The sequence below is a fragment of the Nipponia nippon genome, unplaced genomic scaffold, assembly GCF_047370975.1.
Source record: "Nipponia nippon isolate SJK-2023a ecotype South Korea unplaced genomic scaffold, ASM4737097v1 scaffold_4, whole genome shotgun sequence".
NCBI classification, from domain to species: Eukaryota; Metazoa; Chordata; class Aves; order Pelecaniformes; family Threskiornithidae; genus Nipponia; species Nipponia nippon.
This window is the reverse complement of record NW_028262358.1, coordinates 32,706,746-32,725,402: the sequence shown is the minus strand read 5'-3', so window position 1 is coordinate 32,725,402 and position 18,657 is coordinate 32,706,746. Positions and strand designations below refer to the sequence as shown.

The following is an 18,657-nucleotide window of genomic DNA, read 5'->3' as shown; positions in this document are numbered from 1 at the left end:
GCGGTAACAGCTGCTGGAGCTTGGGCACCTCAGGCTCCAGGTGAAGCCCCTTGCAGAGGATCATCGCTAGTATGAACCCTCTTACTCTGCCCTCAGCCCGGCTTCGCATGCAGGTGCTGCTGTAACAGGGCAGGAGTTGGCAGGCAGATCAGATGGCACTTGGTACCTTCCCGTTGTTCTCCTCGTGATCTGCTGGTGGTGTAGCTGTTGTTCATCCAGGGAGCAAATGTTTAACAGGTAGCGTTGCCCTTTTAGAATGGCAGTAACATCTTCCCTTGCTCTGGTCCCTGAAATGAAAGCTTCTCCCTAAGCAGAGAGGAGGCCCTTCCCGCAGCTGGAGAGCTGAAGCTGCCTCTGGAGCCAGTGAGGACGGGCAGCCTTTCACCGCAGAAGTGGCTCCAGCACTGAGGCAACATGACATCGGGACCAGAGTTAGCTGTGGCCTCGGGGATGCTGATCTTGTGCCAACTCCTGGGGTGTCAGTGCTGGGATGCATCAGCAAGCATGTCCTGGACTCGCACCAGGGTCAAAGAAAGAGACTCCAAATTGCAGCTTGTCCCATAGCCACGATCTTGTCCTTGTCAGGCAGCTGCCAGTTCTCTGTCTGTTCCTGATTAATTCTCTCCCAGGGGGATGCTGACCAGCACGTCCCAAAGCGGGATGGAAGGAGGAAGGGGATAAATCAGATATTGAGGCAGTCTTGCTCTCTAATTTTTAACCCATGCTGGCACCCTAGTCCAAACAGGAAGGCAGCAGGAGTTTGGACAGGGATCAGTAGACCTGACTTAGTGCTGCATGGAGTAGAACCAGTATAATTACGGGCAAATGGACATAATCACAGAAATAGCTGTGCTCTGATGAGGGGCAGGCTCTTTCCTGAGAGCTGCTTGCAGGAGTGGTAGCCAGCTCTTTTCCCTTTTTACTTCTGCCCATGCTTTCCCTCAGCTCTGCAATGAGCTTTGCCACCCCTGAATGTCTGCACCTCTTGCAGTCGTTGGAACAGGATTTGGGGTGTCACCAATGTAGGTGGAGGTTTTCCCTTGGGAGGCAGGGAAGCAAAATCTTCGTCTAACAGTTGGGAGAAACCAAGGGACAAAAGCCGTATCTGCTAACAGCAAACTTGTCAATCTGGTGGCAAACGTTACCTTCTCTAGATGCATGTCAGGCTTGCAAATCTGTCTCCAGGTGCTCACTGCCGAGCACACAGAAAAATGGGAAGGCCGGGTTAGTGTCCCCATCTGCAAACAATAATTTGAGTGACTTACCAAGCATGACATGTTGGTCTGGCCCACATCCCTGTGGTCAGGTCCTCCTGGATCACAGTCCAGGCTTGTAGTGGTGGGACTGTCCTCTTCTTCCTGCCTTGGTTGCAACAAGCTTCATGGGATGCCAGGGACTGTCTTTTCGCTCGTAGCTAGGGAAAAGCAGCAGCTCCTGTCTGTGCTCAGGGCAGGGCATGGTCCTCAGGCCACGGGGAGCTGGCATGCAGCTGCGCAGGCATCCCTGACCTTGCCAGCGTTTTCATCGTTTTCACTGTTGCTCAGCCATCGCCATCAGCCAACCCCGTTTCTTCCACTGCTGGTTCTGGGTCTGGTTCACACTTCTTTGCCATCTTCCCTTGTCCCAGACCCTCATGAGCCTTCTGGTGCAGAGCAGCGAGGTTTGGGGCTGAACCCCACCATCCCCCCTGTGGCCTTTGCGAAGCCACCTCAGCCATTCCTGGGAGCTTTGCTTCTCAAGTGCCCCAACAGGCACAGGGGGCTCCACCAGTGCCCAACCAGTCCTTTGGAGAGCTTCAGCCACGTGTGTGTGGAGTCATTTTGTCTGAGGGAAGAGGCTAAATCTAGGCCACTGTAAAATCCCTGAACAGCAGCTCCGGCACCAGCTGCTCGGATGAGCTGATGCCCTTGTTTCCGAGCTGAGCCACTTGCTGATGTAGAGGCAGCCCCTGTGCACGTGTGTCGGGCAGGGGAACAGGTGCCCAGAGTGTGTCTGGGGGGAAATTCTTGCTGGTGCCATGCGAGGTTGGAGGAATATTTGGGTTTTCCCCTTCCCTTCTATAAATGGTTTTTGTGAAAACAGGTTTCTTAACTTAGGTTACAACAGCAAGGGCTAAATGAGCTTCGCTGTAAGGAGGAAGCTGCCAGTGACACGTGAACTGGAAGAAAAACTTGGCTAGGTTAGATAGGAGATGAGGCTCAGGAATGCAGCCTGTCCCCACAAACTATGTTAAAGGACTTCTGGCCACACTCAAACCTGTGTCAGATGCCTGGTGGGATGTCCACTCTCCTGCACTGGGGCAAGGGCTTTACCAGGGCTGCTGGGGAAGGAAATGCAACGACTGCTATTAAACCCTCATCCCGGGTCGTAGGAAGCCGTGGCACTCCGGGTTTTGGGTAGGGTGCTTGGTCTGAGCCTGGCTTCCTGGAGACCTGCCTCCCTCTTGGCTGAGGACACGGGAGGCATTTTGCCAGGCTCTCCTGCAGCTCGGTGAGGGTGGGGGAGCCCGGGACGCGGGGAGCCCTGTTCCCGCTGCTGGTGGGAGCACAGGAGTGCTCGCTCGCTTCCTCCCCACTCCAGCCAGCTGGGTTTAATTTTAGAAACACAGTGCTATCTTGGGGCATCTTTTTCCACGGAATGCAAGTCTTTAAGTAAATAAATAACAGCTTTGTGGAGGTGGAATGACGGCCTGTAACCGCACTGCAAAACACGCACCGAGCGAGTCGAGTCCCATTTAGCTTGCATGTGGAACTACTTTGTACAGATACAGTGGCTGCACCGCCTCCCTCCCCTCTTTCAGCCCCCTCCGGAGCTGGCCATGTGTATTGATTAAAAAGAAATAAAAACACCTTGAAATACCAGCCTTGGAGAAGTGGAAATGAAAACCCCTGCAGCTGCTGGGGTTCAGCTAGAGTTCTCTGGCGTAGGTTTGCAAAAGCTATGGTTTATCGGTGATGGGCTAAGTGTTACTGGCTGTGACTTTGCTGCATCTGGGACATCCCAGAGGGATGTGCTCTGAGGCATCCTCAGCGAGCTGGGAGGGAAATAGCAGGCTATAAAGATGAATGCAAGAAACTTGTGTTTAAATACCCCTCCCAGTCTGGCTGGCCAAAAGCCTTCTGCACGCAGTTGTGTTGCTTGTGGCTGAATGTCCTGGGTGTGTCTGTCAAAGCATCTTTGCTGGCTGGAAAATCCCGTTAAAGCCATTTTACCAGAGCAAGAGCCCGTTTTTGCTGCTCAGGTCCAGCAGCTCTGAAACGCCTGCATGGCATCTGTTGCATAAGCTGCTGGTAACCCTGTCCCCCTGAGTCAGCAGGGCGAGCTCTTCTAAAGCTCCCAGTCTGAGCAAGACCTTACCACGGTGGCCGCCTCTGATGTAGGAACTTCAAAGATGCGCCTAAATCTGCAAGATGGAACAAATGGTATCAAAATCACCCAGACTGCTGGCTACTTGCTTTGCTCTGCTCCCGCTGCACATTGCTGCTGCTGCTGGGACAAGACGGTGTCTGAGATGACAGGACACTGTGCTTATAAGGAAATCAGGTCAGGAGCATCCATTTTGGGTGCATTAGGAGTTGGCAGTAACACTTCTGGGTGTCTCTTCAAAGCCAAAGGGGTGGCTAGACTGTGCCTAATCGCAGAGTTATGAGTGAGCTCTGGCAACGGTCTTTGTAGCGAGTGGGCTTGAAATCGCTGTCTGACTTGGAAAAAGCATCATATAGCATCCTAGTGCCACATGCAGACAGGATGCTGGAAGAGGTTTTGCTCTGGTCTTTCTCTCGTAAGAAGACAAGCTTATCTTGTCCTTTTTCCTATAGCCCTTGGCAGGAGCATTTCTGGGCAAGACTGGGATAGTTTTGCGTGTTTGTTGAGGGTTGTTTGTAGTATTTGGATTCACTGCATGGCCCGGGGATTGCCAGCTGCCCCTCGGCCTTGCTGGTGGCTTCCCTTCCCTGTGGGCTGCAAGGGTGGGAGGGTTTTCTGTGCGGTGTGGTTCCGCCTGCTCCTCCTCTGCAAGCTACCTGGCTAAGCCGTCTCCTCTCGTCCTTAGCCTGCTGCTTCCACTGATACCACAGGTCTGGAGGGAATTTTATTTTTTTGTAAACCCTAGTGAAGGCCCTCGCCTATGGGGCCAGGCAAGCTCTGCCCATGTTCTCTATAAGCCTGGGATCAGATCGGCCCTGGCAGCAGCTTGTCTTTTCCACTGATCCCAAATAAGATTCAGTCTTGGCAGGATGGAGTCTTTCAAGCTGCCAGCTGCAATAGGAGAGATGAGGCTTCAGGGGCAGCAGAAATTATTCCCTTCCCTCAGCTCAGCTCATTTCTTGGATCTGGGCTGAGGATGGCCCCAGGAGTTGATCTGCAGAAGCCAAATGAGCCACACAGAGCTAAAACATTTCCATTCAGCATCAGGCCCAGGGTGGGGAAGCGCAGCTCTCTGAAGAGCAGACTGTGGGTGGCAGCTGAGGCGGCAGCAGGAGGGGAGGGGATGGGATGGGATGGGAGGGAGGATGCAGCCCCACGCGCTGCCTTGACACAGCAGCAATCCCAGCCTCGCTGGAACTCTGTGTGTGGGGAGGCTCGAGTGCTGAAATGACCCCGTTAATGAAATGGGAGTTCGTTAAGGCCTTGGCAAGTGGCAGTAATGGCAGGTCAGAGCTGCGCAGCTGAAACCCCTCTCTCCCAGGCCCACAGGAGCAGATGCTGCCAGGTCTCTGCCTGGTGCGACGCTGCACAGCTCTGCTGATGTTGATGGAGCTATGCCACCATGTGCACCAGCTGGTAACTGGCCTAGGGCATGACTAACGGAGTGGCTGCGTATCTGATAGCACGTGTTATTTTTCCAAGCATAATATTAATACAACTTTACAGTTGACCAACCCTTCTGCTGTCTCCTCCTCTTCCTCCCCTGCCTCCGTCACACTGCAGCCAAGCTGCCCTTGACATTGGAACTAGAAACGTTGCTTTTGCTGGCCTTGTGTCCTTTCAGCTGTGCACCCTGGAAGTACCATGGGTATAGAAGAGGGTGTTTCTGTTGCATTTATTTCAAGACTAAATCCTTGCAGGAACAGCTTAGTAGTACTGAGAGTTTCTGGTTTTAAGCAGGTTCTCCAGAATTTGAGGATAAGCTCTGTGTTCTCTCTGTTGATGAAGCAATTGTGTCTGTAAAACTGTTGTTAATTTGGGGTTCTGGAAGCAACCCTGAAGCAATAATGAAGCACGAAGCTTTGTTCCGTGGAGCAAGTGCTGTGTGGGTGGCACCTCGGAGAGCCGCGGGCACCAGGCGGCTTGCCTGATGGCCACGGCCATGCCGTTGCAGTTGGGCTGTGAACGTGAAGCTGAGCAATGCCCAGTTGGTCGCACAGCTCTGCTCGGAGCAAGGTTCAGCAGTGTCTCGGGGCATCTGGCCCTTCGGGTCAACTTTCACTCAGCTGCACTTCACCACTGTTATTTCAAGTACCCTTCGCTCCCCAAAGCAGCAAACAGGCTAAGTACACAAATAGAGATGCTAAACTGAAAGCTTTCTAAACATGGCACTGGCAGTGTGGAGGGACAGAGAAAAGTAGAGATGGCTGGATTTGTGTCTCAGCTACCGCTGTATAAGCTTCTTATGACCAAAATGAGAATTTACTCGTATGACAGGGTGCACTGAGCTCACCCAAAGCCCTTCAGACCCAGCCTATGAAAAAGGATTCGGCCATTCCACCCTGTGCCTTTCCAGGGAGTGTGCCAGACGTGTCAGGGGTTTGCCTGCCATCATCATGGCTTTGCAGCACTCCTCAGATCCACTGGCTTTTGAGACCTAAGTTGAAGCTTTACCCTGAAGTCTCAAAAAAGTGAAAGCCTAGTCAGCCCACTGCACCAGCGACTCCTCCAACTGTTTTTAGGTTCCCTGAAATGCTAAGCTTCTCTTGGAGCAAGGCTCTAGTAAGTGGAGGGAAGTGAACTGTGTTTCCATTTAACTAATTAGCAGTCCTGTGTCCTGGCCAAAGCACACACAACATTACAGCCATATTTAAGCTGTTACATGCCTGCATAACTGCTGCTGAGCCAGCCAGAAGGAGCTGCAAACTAGTGAAGGGCCAAGGAAAGGGTGGGATGAAGGGCCAGATTCTGTTCAGTCAAATCCCACATAAAGCTGAGGAACATCAGCAACTTAAGAACTACTGCAGGTCACCAGTGGCTTAGAATAGCTAAAAAAAATCCATTCCCCTTTTTAGTGGTCAGCTGTTGTTGCTTTTAGAGTCTGGTTTTGAGTGGTTCCCATTTGGAAGAAGAGGTCCATTCTGAAAGTATTTCAAGCTGCATCTTCCCTCTATTCCCCACTCTTCCTCCCCCAGCACTTTCTGAGAAGGAGGCGGTGGGCTTGGTGCTTTCACTCTTTTAGTTAAATCTTCAAAAACCTAGGTCCAAATTAGGAAGCAGCTCCTGGAAAAAGCAAGTAAAGCTTTGTGCTGTCATCCTAGGATCAGCAGCATTTGGAGGCTGTACCTGGAGAAAGAGAGACCCTCTGGCAGTACAGCTGCTGTCTCTGCCCTCCTGCAGAGCACCTGCTGCTCTGCCCCTGCACCGGGGCCCTTGGCTTCCCCTGGGGCTGATCGATTGATTACAGTGAACAGCTCAACCAACTCTGCTTCCTCAGGTAGGAACAGGCCTTCTCGATAGCAGAAAAGGTGAGAGCTTTCCTGGAAGCTCAGATGGATCTGAAGGGGAATTTCCCTTAGCCTTATTCACGATTCAGGAGGGATGGTCTACTATACAGGCACTTCCCCGGACCTCAGTTTCGGTGCGTGGTCACTCAGACCAAGAGGGAGAGTTCTGGAGGCACCAGTTCTTTATGTTACTCTGCAACACAAAGCAGGACTGTTATACACATCCACTGACTCGGAACAGGCACATGGGAGAAGCTGGGATAATGATGAGAGATGATAATTTATGATGCTAAGCCTACAGGATTACTCAGTTTAAGAACAGACAGATAGAGATGAGTTTCACTCAACCAAAAAAAGAAATAATGGATTCCTTATAGTAATAAGTTATTGTGACTGATCCCTTGCTAATTGCTGACTAATCATTGCAACTTATAAAGTCTGTCTTGTTGCTTGTCCTGAGTTAAACTATTCATAGAAGCTCATGGATTAAAACATACGTGTTCCTGTGAATGAATAAAAAGGGTATTCAAAGTAATGCGAAACATACATACTTCATTACAACTAGTATTTATTAAAAATGCAGTGGACAAAAAAAGGCAAGCCTCCAAAAAGTAGTCAGTTCATCAACATCTATTACAGCATTGCCCACCCAGCACCACTGAAACATAGAGTGCTATCAGCTCATTTCTCTCGCAAAATGTTCTGTTGACTCATGCTTGGTTCATTATCTATAAATGTGCACAGTTTCAAGACTTGATAATGTAGCACGAGCATAAAGTGGCACCAAAGTCTGTTTGCCCAAAGCTTCCAGCCGCTCTCAACCCAAGAAAGTAGTGAAATGTGCGTAAGTAGCAAGATGTGCGTGGCAGTCATGCGGGTGCTCTGTAGTCCCTTGGATGGTCTTGAGTCCTTTGTGTGAGCTTTACAGCATGACAGCAAACTTCTCAGAAGCCAAAGAATCACATGCCCCAAAGCATCATTTTATTCCTACTGAGTATGTCTAGTTTCCTTTTGGTTTTCAAAAGTATCTAGAGACTGGGTGAAGGCAGGGAGGGCAGGGTGTGTTGTGTGTGGTGGGGGGAGTTAAGTGCTTGTGCAAATCAGTTAACTTAGCAGGTTACACACGTGTTTCTTTTTTCTGGCTATTTGTTTCCACGCTGAGCTAGGGAAACATTTGCTCTGTTGGCACAGCAGCCCCACAGATGAACAAGGTCTCTTGTACTTGCAGGGGCAGCTGGGGTTTAGTGCTCAGGATGGCAGTGCTAGGTACATTCCTGGGAAGGAGCAGGAGTGCCCCTACTATTAACTTACAGACAGATCAGCGATATCAAGGGAATCGGGACTGTAACACTGAATGTAGGTGTACAAGTGTTTATGGAATTTGGGCACCAAGCTTTCCAGACTCCTTCCCCTTTCAGCTGTAGCTGCTATGTGGGACACTATACATGCCTTGTCTCACAGTGACAATGAATAAAGAATCAAATTAATTCATCTTCAATGGAAAAAGTGCCTTCTGTGGTAACTAGTGTATGAGACTTGTAAAGGATAAGCAAAGACATTTGTAGTAAAACCTATTGCCTCCTCATCTTGGACTTTAAGTGAGCAGGACATGCATGACAGTGTGGTGTGTGCTTTACTGATGCTCGCAGTAATTTAACCTTATTTCATGACAAGCAGCTTCTTGCAAAGTTTAAGACACTTTTTTGGTAGCTGCTTTGATGTTATTAGAGCTGTCTTTAACTCTCTGTGCGTATGGAGAGGGAGCACCCTGAATCATATGCAACTTCACATTAGCCATAAGCACTAGAAAACAAGTAAACCAAAGTTGAAAATACCCTGTTTAGAGCATTTAAATTAACATTTGAAAAGGATCCATCAGTATTAACAAAACAATGTTGAGTAATTTCTTGTCTAGGATAGTCAATCATCAAAGCTGTTTAATGCTACGTGACAGTGGCCACTGGTACATATATGGGGACACTTAAGTGCTCCAAGGTCAGGAGACTTCATGAAAGCAAATTAGAGAAACATGCAGGAAAACACTCTGGCTGAGGCAACAGCAACTACCTTACTCTTCCAAGTGGCTACTAGTCTTAAAGTTTATCTGTCAGGACTATGTGGGTTACTGGTTACTAGGAGCTGTGCTGTAGGACTGAAAAACTGGGGGTCTTCCGGGGCTTGGTGTGACATCTATTTCTAAAGTCAGGGAGAGCTGACAGCTACCCTTGAGCGTGCAGACACAAGGCCTCGATGTATTTGAGTGCTAAGGTGAAAACGCTGGAACGTGCTTCTAAGGTATCTTTCAGATCAGCAAAATAATTCTTCCAAACCCAGTAATCCTCTGTTTCTACATCATGTTTTACAGAGTGCTCAAGGCAGAGAGCTGGGCAGCTGCCACCTTCTTTTTTTTGTTTGTTTTTTTTTCTTTTGAAACTGATATGTGGATATTTCCCACTTGCAGGCAAGGGAAGCGGTAGCAGTGCAAAGGGATGGGAGCTGCCCCTCTGACCCTGGCCGTTCCATCGTTATAATCTCTGCTGATGGTACGGTTCCCCAGCTCTGTTCTTCTCACTGTCACCTTCTAAATTCAACTAAGGGGGTCAGGGAGACAGACGGACAGACACAATTCTGAAATCTTAATCCTTGACTTAAAAATAGTTGCCAAATAATAGCACTTCCAACACTTGCTTCATTTCCAGAGCTCACAGTTGCATGGTGTGATGACAGCAGCTGTGAACATTTCACAGCAAGAAGAAAAAAAAAAAACCAACAAAAACCCTCTGTAGTGTAACTAGGAATCTTTGCTCAAGCTCACTGTGAGCACGCTGAAATGAAGGTATTGGCAGAATGGAGAAGTCCGTCCTCTAAAAAACACCCATGGTTATCAACAGGGCTAAGTGGCTTCACTGTTCACCCAGCAGTAAGCTGACAGGGTAACGCAAAACTGGAGTTGTAGGGCTGTTGCATGGTATACCTTGCTGAGGTCTCCAAGCCTACCAGCTGAGCAAAAGTAGTTCTGCAAGAGGCTGAATATAAGCAGTGGTCACCTGGAGGTGTCTGGATAGGATCTAGACCCTCAAGAAGTCTCCCCTTCGCCCACCTGTCTTACTAAGCAACTTCACCTCTTCGATCACAATGTCATGAGTGACTGCTTTGCACATGTCATACACAGTCAGGGCAGCCAGGCTGGCAGCTGTTAGAGCTTCCATCTCCACACCTGTCCTCCCCCAGGTCTGACAGGAGCTGCGAATCACCACTGCGTATCTGGCCTCATCCAGGCTCAGGGACACCTCAACATGGTTTAGGGGGATGTTGTGACACAACGGGATCAACTGGCTGGTCAGCTTGGCTCCCTGGATTCCTGCAATCTGGGCTACTGCCAGCACATCCCCTTTTTTCACCTGGTTCTGCCTCACCATCCCAAATGCCTTCTCACCCAGGCGGACCACAGCACCAGCAACAGCAATTCTTCTTGAATCTGGCTTCCCCCCAACATCTACCATTGTGGCCCGTCCTTCCTCATCAGTGTGAGTCAAGTTGTCAGAGTCACGAGTTACCTCGATGCAAGATCCCAAATCCCTGGTACAGAATTCAGATCCTGGATTTGCCTCTTTGGACTGACAGTCCACAGAAACCTGGCCAACAGGAGAAGCCTCAAGGCACTTTGTGTCAAACGTGGAGCTTGGGTCCTTCTGGAAGACACAGCAGCCTCTGAGCTGGATTTGTGGAATTCCTGTCATTATGTGCCACTGTCGCTCTGGGTGAGATCCTGGCAGGAGAAGTTGTCCTGTAAGCTTATTTTTCATTAATGCTTTTCCCATTTGTTCGGGTAAACTTGCTCTCAAAGTCAGCCAGTGGCTAAATGTGCGGCCCCACTGTTCTGAATTTGGGTGATTCTGTAGGGCATCTTGGCCTAGTGGGAATGACAGCAATGCAGGCTCTGGAGGAAAAAAAAAAAAAGTAACATGAGAATACATCTTACTAACTGGAAAGCTAAGCTGAGAACCCTGTCAGAGCACTGCTCGGGACTTTATTGCAAAAAACCTTAATAAGCCTGCAAACATCCACTTTTCTCTCTCATCAGTTCCCTGCATTTGCTGGTTTGTTATTACAAACCCCAAGACTCAAACACTTATTTCAAGGTCCCTGACAAGAAGAAACAACTTGCCTTCAAAAAATATAAACTCATACTGAGAAACACCAGCCAAGAAGGCTTATAGGAACATCAGTTCTGAAGAAAAGCAAGTCACAGCAGCCCAGCATCTATTTGAGATTGTCCCAGCACCAGTCTTCTTTCGAAAGCCTGGCAGGGTTAATAGGAAATTCTTGCACTCAGATTCTCAACTCCGCCTTTCCAAACACCTTCCTCCCAGCACAGGCGGCTGCACTTCATGCTTTCATCTCCTTCTGCAGGGAAGGGTCACGCCAGCACTTGAGGACAGCAGGGACCAGAAGCACTGCAACTGCACTGTCTACAAGCTCAGAGGGTGGCTCTGTGATGGGAACTTCACTTATTACTGCCAGCTCTTACCACATTAATGACAGCTGAAGTTTAAGCACTGGAAAAACCACGCTCCCCTCATTGACAGAGAGATTTTAAATCTACTCAGAAGTATGTTTCAAGTTGAGCTGGCAGAGGTCCCAGCTGGCAGAGAGCTAATAAGCCCTCCTGCCCCTTTTCACCATTTAATCCCTTGGTTTTGGCATTTGCACAGGGCTAAATGCCAAGTGTCAAGACAGAAGGAGTCTTTTTCACATAAAAGAAGTAATTTGTTTTGTAAGTAAGTAAAGAGAAAGCAGTATAGAGGTAAGTGGCTAAGCCCTCGTTTAATAGCCTCATTGATAAGTATGTTTCTCTTTTTCTGGAGCTCCTGCTCTCTTTGCTCTGCTTTGAGCAACTTGGAATTGGGTTTGGCTCAATAACCTCCTTTGGTAGCTCTGGTATTGAGGGACACCCTTACTCATGAGTTTTCAGACTGCCCACAGGTGAATCAAAGCAGCTTCCTGGCCCCTCTGCACCTTGCTGAGCTACCTTTGCTGCCCAGACCTACAGGGATCACCTTGGCCTCTCCACATGACAACAACAGACAACATAGCGTGGACAAGGCAGTGGTTGTGCTCCCCCACCCTCTTTTTTTAAAAAACAAACCAACCAATCTCTTCCTTGTTATAGTCCCAGCCCCTGCTATAACAAGACTGATGCACGTAGCACCTTTTGCATCCAGAGTACCCTCCCAACGTTGATCTGAAAGTGCCCATTACTGAAGCTTAAATCAACCATAGATTTCACTTTTTTTAAATCACTGCAATAATCCAATTTCAGACAAAGGCCCTTTTTGATCTACGGGTGATGGCCTATCCAGTAAAATTAAGATTCCTGCAAGTTTAGTGGTAATGTGTTTACTCTCAGAGGAATAGGATTAAATGGACATAAATGTTTTGAGTGCAACATTGCTCTGCCTTAGAAGAGCACAGAAAATTGTGGTTATTCCTCCTTTCTTTCCCTCTGTCTTTATACAGTGGGGTCTAACGTGAATATTCCTTTTAAAATCCAGGAACGTAAAGTACTCTGTTCTTCTGGATTCCTGATTAGCTTTAAAGCTGAAGCTAAACCCCTGGCAAGGTGTCTTGTCTTCAGGAGAAGCTAGACTGCAAAGGCAGACAAGTACTTACTTCCACAGGGTAAACTCACATGGGTGGGAGAAAGGAAGAAAAGCAGCGTTTGCTCAAGTAGAGTGGTAAGTAAAAAGACAGCAACAGACAGTAATGCATGCAAAGCATCTTCGCTTTTCCTAACAGCCTGCATTTTCTTAAAGTTGTACCTAGTCATCTCTGTCTTCACCCAAATTTCTCATACACCTACAAAAAATAATGGTTTTCGACAGCACTATGTGTGACACAACTGAAACCATCTGACAAACTGCCTGTCCTTATCTTCTATTACTGCACCTGAAGTTTAATTGTGTTAGCTTCCAACTAGCACAATCTCGGGGGGTGGGGGGAAGAAGGCAGGAGATCCTTAAACTAAGGAGGAAATTCCCAAAACTGAAGTGAACTCATGAGGAGAACCACCTGCCAAAAGGAATATTTTGATTAAGGGAAATAGGATACAAATCATATAGCCAAGGATCAGACAACAGCAGTGCAGGGAAGAAGCTGGGTTTGGTTTCCAGGGACTAGCAAAACCAGTTAGTGATTTCCACAGCATTCATTAAGTTTCATTATATTAATTCCATACACCGCCCCCTGCCACTGACTGCTTGCACGCCAGCATAATTTGAAGTTTTTAAGTAATTCAAAACACAACTAGGAAATCTCCTGATGATTCCCCATGTGTCACAGTGGGATACTCTCCAGTCTGCCAGCACTCAGTCTCAAAGGGACATGGAACAGCTCGGGGAGGACCTGGACAGGCTGCCTCTTTTACTGTATGTCAGATAATATCAAAGCACTTTTGAAAAGGAAATTGGATGGATCTGATCTGTAAACATCCAAACATTGCTATGAATGCTAACTTTGGAGTGTGGGGATTCTTTCAAAGGCATCTTGAAAAGTTATCTAGGTCCCAGTGAGCTGTCAAGAGTTTAAAATAGTATTTTTCATCTTTAAAAAAAAAAAACCACCACACCAGAAAATTTTTCCTCATGCAGCAAGTCAATATACACTTTAAACAAAGGGTCCCTTTTCCCCTTTTCCTGGAACACAATGCAGCAGTAGCCAAACACGAAAGAGCAGAAGGGAAATGAGAGACAACCTTGTGCCACTGAACCCACTCACTTTAAAACTCAACATGGAAAATGATGGCCCTTTAAAGGGGGGGCAGCAAGTGAAAAATATTCCCAGTGAAAACCTATTTCCTAATAAAGGCACCAGAACTACAAGCACTAGGGTCTTGGTTTAAAGAAAGAGCAGTTATTGTACCACCTGTAGCAAAGACCTGCAAAGTAACGCATGTTACTTTCCCACTCCCTAAGGGTACCTCTTTTACCATCTGTATTTTAAGCTGCTAACCTGCTCCAGAGCATCAATGGTAGGATGAGAGTTTGGGATTGAAACATAATGTTCATCTCTTCCACCCTTGCTGCATTTTTTTCCCCCTTGTTGATAAGAAACAACAGAACAACTTCCAATTAATCTCACAATGCTAACTCTTGCAAGCATTTAAGTCTAAGGAAGAAAAAAAGCTATCTTCCCAAATATTATCTTACAACACAGGGAAACGTAGGCACGGAGGAGATGAAACCACACTGAAGGGGATGTGAAAAATGAGTAGGAGAACCCCAGCAGTGCCACACCACCCATGGACAGAGCTTCAAGCGGAAGGGAGAGTTAGCAAACATCTTCCATAGACACAGCAAGGAGAAGAAAGGCTCTTGCCCGTAAGGCTGGTCAGATACCAGATACTACACTTCTTTTCATGGTTATGTTCTGAGACTCTGCAGCAGTAAGAGGACATTTCAAGAGAATGGAACCCCAAGTTTCAGATTCTGAAGTAAGTAAAGAAGCAGTGAGGTGGGAAAACTTGCATTTCTGTCAGGTTACTGGCTCTATATATTATAATCAAAGTTGAATTTCTTAATTAATTGAGGAATAAAAGTCCGTCCTGCATCCTTGATGTTTATAAGGAAATTTGGGGTGAGTTTTATGAAATTGACCAAACTGCCTTATCAGTTACTACACAATTCTTGTTAAGCACAAAGGAAGCAGATAGGAAATAAGATAGGAAAGCCCATGAGCCCTTTGGAAAATGTAATGAACTTTCAAAATTAGAGAAAACAAAAACAGTGCTGTCAATCAGAAGATTGAGTAAGGCTTGGTAGGGACATTAAACCTTTCCTCCTTTTCCACTTCAGCATAATTTTAACCACAACTGTCTTTTCAGAAACCCATTTCTTTGCCTAAACCTAAGCCAGAACTGAACACAAGTTAGACTTAAAAGCCCAATCCACTCTGCTCCCCCACAGACAAAAACCAAACAAAATCATGGTATGTTTATTACGTACTGATTTGTCACCCACCAATCAGGATCATTGGCCGGTTTTTCATCTGGGAAATGTTAAACATGCCTAGAAATAAAATAAGGAACACATAAAAATCCTAGCTTTTTAGATTTTAAGTCATGCATCTGGTTTATATATTTAGTTTTCTGCTCTTCACAGCGCAACCTCCATGCTAGGAAAACCAAAGCTTAGTAAAGACCGAGGGAGCTGGAGGAAGGGGAATCTAGCAGGGTATTATTTAAAACCATAGCTGCCACAGTCTCTAAGCATGCAGCTGCTATGGGTCTATCACACTGTAGAACCCTTTCCCAGAAAGCTTTCCATAATCTAAATTACAGTCTACCTGCTACAGAATTCAAACAGCTTGGGACTATCTTGTTTCTTAACAGTAGCATTTAACTGTATTTGTTCTATGGATAAGCTGTTAACAGTGTTCCAGTTCAAAGAAGTCCAATCACAGAAGGTCCCAAGGACAATACTGGGATTAACACAAATTGGAAGAAGAAAGACAACGTCAGGTAAACGCTGCTGGTGGCAAAATGCCTTTGCTAGAGAGGAAAATGCTCTTCTCTGCCCACCCCACCCCAAATTAGAAATTCTGAAATGAATAGTCTAAAAGAAAAGGAACCAATCCCTCCACCCCTTCACTTATGTTTCAAGACACTATTTTATCTAGGTCAGACCAATGTCCTTTGTAAGTTAGTCTGCGCTCAGATTTAAAAGCTTCCTTTAAATTTGCTTTACACGTAACAAAAAAAAGGCCAAACCAACTGTTAGTAATCCGGCAGAATCTGCAAGAAAACAAAAGGGCCAAAGCGTATTTTTAGCGTAAAGGGGACTACTCCATGGTCACGAAGCCAGTTCATGCACAAGAGGTCAGCGTTCCCAGCTGCAGCCAGATTACGAAAACATGGTTAGGTTCAGATGTGACTGAAATACAGTTTATATCAATAGAAATTCAGAACAGACTAATGCAGCCTGAGGATGTGACTGCATCATCATGGACCTTGTGTCATGACCTTATGCAGAGCACTAGATGAGCGGCTACAAATTTCTGCGTACTCAAAAAGACATTTGTCACTTCTAGAAATGTGTTAATGCAGTAGTTGGACCAACAGCTCAGTTTAGCTTTAGTACTTATTTTACAGAAAACTAATTTCAAGAAAAAAGGGATCCAGTACAACTCCATCAATTTTTGCCTAGCTTTACACTTTGCTGTTGTTATCGTGAGCAGTGGTATTTGCATCTCTCTGAAGATAAATTCAGTCTGAAAGACTTTTAGACGGTCTGGATTCTAGCTCATATGCAAGGTTAGAAGACTCAAAACTGACATCCAAATTTTGGAGTAACTGCAGGACCAGTATGTTACCAGCTTTCTACCAGACCATACTCTTATCAGATGGGAAAATTCTTTCCTTAGTTAATGCAGCTTCATTCAAGCAGCTTTTCCTTCTTTCTTTCTGCTGGCAAGTCAATGCATCCCACAGCAGTACCAGGGCACTGTTTTCCCTGGTCACTGCTGTTATTTCTCAGGTACCACAAACATACCAGCATGCTGTTTCTTTTTTCTGCCCACTGCTGCTCCAATGATTTGAACCAACTCTTCCTCGGAGGCACCCGACCGTAGGTGATCTCTCAAGGACACTTCTGAATTCCCAAAAAGGCACACCTGCAGCCAACCCAAGGGAACAAGAGAGGAGAAATGCATAAGAATAAAATAAATGGCTTTTACAAGTATTTCGTACTAACCTCAGAGTAAACAGTTTTGAAGAGGTCTATCCTACTGAAGAAAGAGAATGTTTATGGACATTGTTTTCTTTATCTCTCCTCATGTACACACACACAGCCAGCCTGGGACATTTATGTAACCTAAGCTCATGGGGCCTTCAGGCTGCCTTGGTCATCTGACATTAGACAGCGGCACAGCTGTTGTCAATATCAGGTGACAATGCCAATTTTTAATTGAAAACTTTAATTTTCCTCCAGAAACTGCCAGTTTCAACGTGGCAGGAAATGGTTATCCCTCCCTCTTCTACAGCCGTTGAGCAAATGTACAGGCTGCTCTTGAAGGAGAAGAGCTGCAAGAAGATGTTTGGTGAAACAAGACAGGATCTGTGTGGAACACAAAAGCCAAGGCCTCACAGATGCTTGGATCCTTTTTTGATGGGAAATCATCTGCTTGTCACATGCTTAAGATGATTTTGAATCAAAGATTAAATTAAATGTTTATATTTACTGGTCTTGCAACCATGTTTTACAACTGAAGTTAACTATGTTAGCAAAACAGAGAAACCAAAAAAAGGTGATGTAACATCTCCCTAACAGCCCAACAAGCTTGAACAAGAATACATACAGGATAGATAAACAGGAGTTAGCTGGTAATAATTATGCATCTTTCCATCCTACTTTACATCCCAGCTACTTTTAAGGGAAGAATTTCTATACTACTTTCACTGCATGAAAGCAAAGAGAATCATGTTTCACTACCAACCTTTAGGTTCCCATCTGCGGTTATCCTCAGCCGATTGCAGGACCCACAGAAGTGCTCTGACATGGAGGTGATAAAGCTGATTTGTCCCTGGAAATGTGGCACCTTATAACTCTAAAGAAATGCAGAGGAGAAAAAAAAGAAGAGTCAAATATAGACTCCTCGTTTTTAAAGCTCCACTTGCCCAAGACCAGAAGACATTTTAACACAGATTTTCTTCAGTTCTAAGGTCACACAAGAGAAAAAAGCAAAATCAGCTTTGTCAGGGGTTCCAGTCTATTCTGCCCTTTTCCTGGAAATTCACAAACTTGTTAAATGTTTGCTCTTGTAGTTATCAACGGACAGGTGATGCCAGTAGGCAGGTTCTTACTCAGGCAGCCATGAGCCATAGATTCAGGTAGGCTAGAAATCCCTCGTGTGACACCGCACACTCTAAAGCAATACTGTTGTTTCACTGAACGACTGTTTCATCAGGCTTGTTAATGTGCAGTCACAGACATAGACTGACAAAAGTTTCAAAAGCTGTAAATACAAGATACAAAACTGCCATTCTTTACATCTGACTGAGGCATCTAGTAAATACATTGTATTTCTAGAGGTAAAGACTATGACCAATGTTTTAATAAGAGTCAAACCACATGCAGGCAGCTTGACCAAAATCCCAGAGTTACTACACTGAGTATTTTTTACTTTGCTTGTCAAATATAAATGCTGAACGTGGGAGAATTTGGGAATTTAGGGCAGGGAAAGAATGGGGGCACATTTCAGATGTTCTTTGTCTAACCCCACCTTGGATGTGCTGGAAGCTTCACAGGGCAATTTCTCCAATTCAGGCCATCGCTGTTTAATTGTATCAAGCATTTCTTTGTAGCTCACCATCTTCTTGAAGTTCCATTTATTGCCTAGAATTAACAAAACCAGCATAACTTTAGACTGTGGATTTTATTTTTTTTTAATTAGCAGAGAACCAGCTTTACATTCTCCACAAATCTCAGTTTTTCCCCTGTAGGTGTCCCAGCCCCAACTAATCCTCCTACTAATCCTTCTCCAGCTTATCCAGGGAAGACAGATAAGCTGCAAAAGATACAACATAAAACTTAAGGCAATTCCTAATTCTCAAAAAGAGCTCACCAAAACTTCCAGAGACAAGCCCACGGGAGAATAACCACCAACCAGATTCACCTATGTCCAAGGCACACTCCGTGCCATGAAAAAATCTCAAAGCAGGACCGCTTACCGTCAAAGGGCATGTATTCTATGAACCGCACATCAAGGGGCAGATCCTTCGTGAAATCCACAAAGCCCAGCAGTTCATCCTCATTGAAGCCTCGCATCACCACACAGTTTACCTGCAGGAAAAGCAGACACTGGCAATTACTGAGCAGAATATGACTTTATTCCCTCTTACACAAGGTTTCACAGTCCTTGCAGAAGGCAAGGTAGATAGAAAGAACTTTTTTTTTTTTTGAAAGAAAAGATGACGAGAGAAGTTAGCGGGATTGAAGTGGTATAGATG

The 18,657-nt window shown here is 46.1% G+C and overlaps 1 protein-coding gene across 4 annotated transcripts in view; it reads right to left on the bottom strand.

Annotated features, from left to right (window-relative positions):
- Positions 1-7,204: 7,204 nt before the first annotated feature.
- The window catches only part of MOCS1 (molybdenum cofactor synthesis 1), a 31,989-nt gene continuing 20,536 nt past the window's right edge, over positions 7,205-18,657 (bottom strand). For 2 of the 4 annotated variants that reach the window (XM_087774116.1, XM_087774118.1), the window contains exons 6-11: positions 18,379-18,490; positions 17,931-18,043; positions 17,145-17,255; positions 16,202-16,322; positions 14,672-14,719; positions 7,205-10,593 (exon numbers count right to left, since the gene is read on the bottom strand). In XM_087774116.1, coding sequence (XP_087630242.1) covers positions 9,722-10,593; positions 14,672-14,719; positions 16,202-16,322; positions 17,145-17,255; positions 17,931-18,043; positions 18,379-18,490 — 1,377 coding nt within the window. In that variant the 3' untranslated portion in view covers positions 7,205-9,721. Of the gene's footprint in view, positions 10,594-14,656; positions 14,720-16,201; positions 16,323-17,144; positions 17,256-17,930; positions 18,044-18,378; positions 18,491-18,657 lie in introns of all 4 variants that reach the window. The other 2 variants (XM_087774119.1, XM_087774117.1) reach the window with 2 other exon arrangements.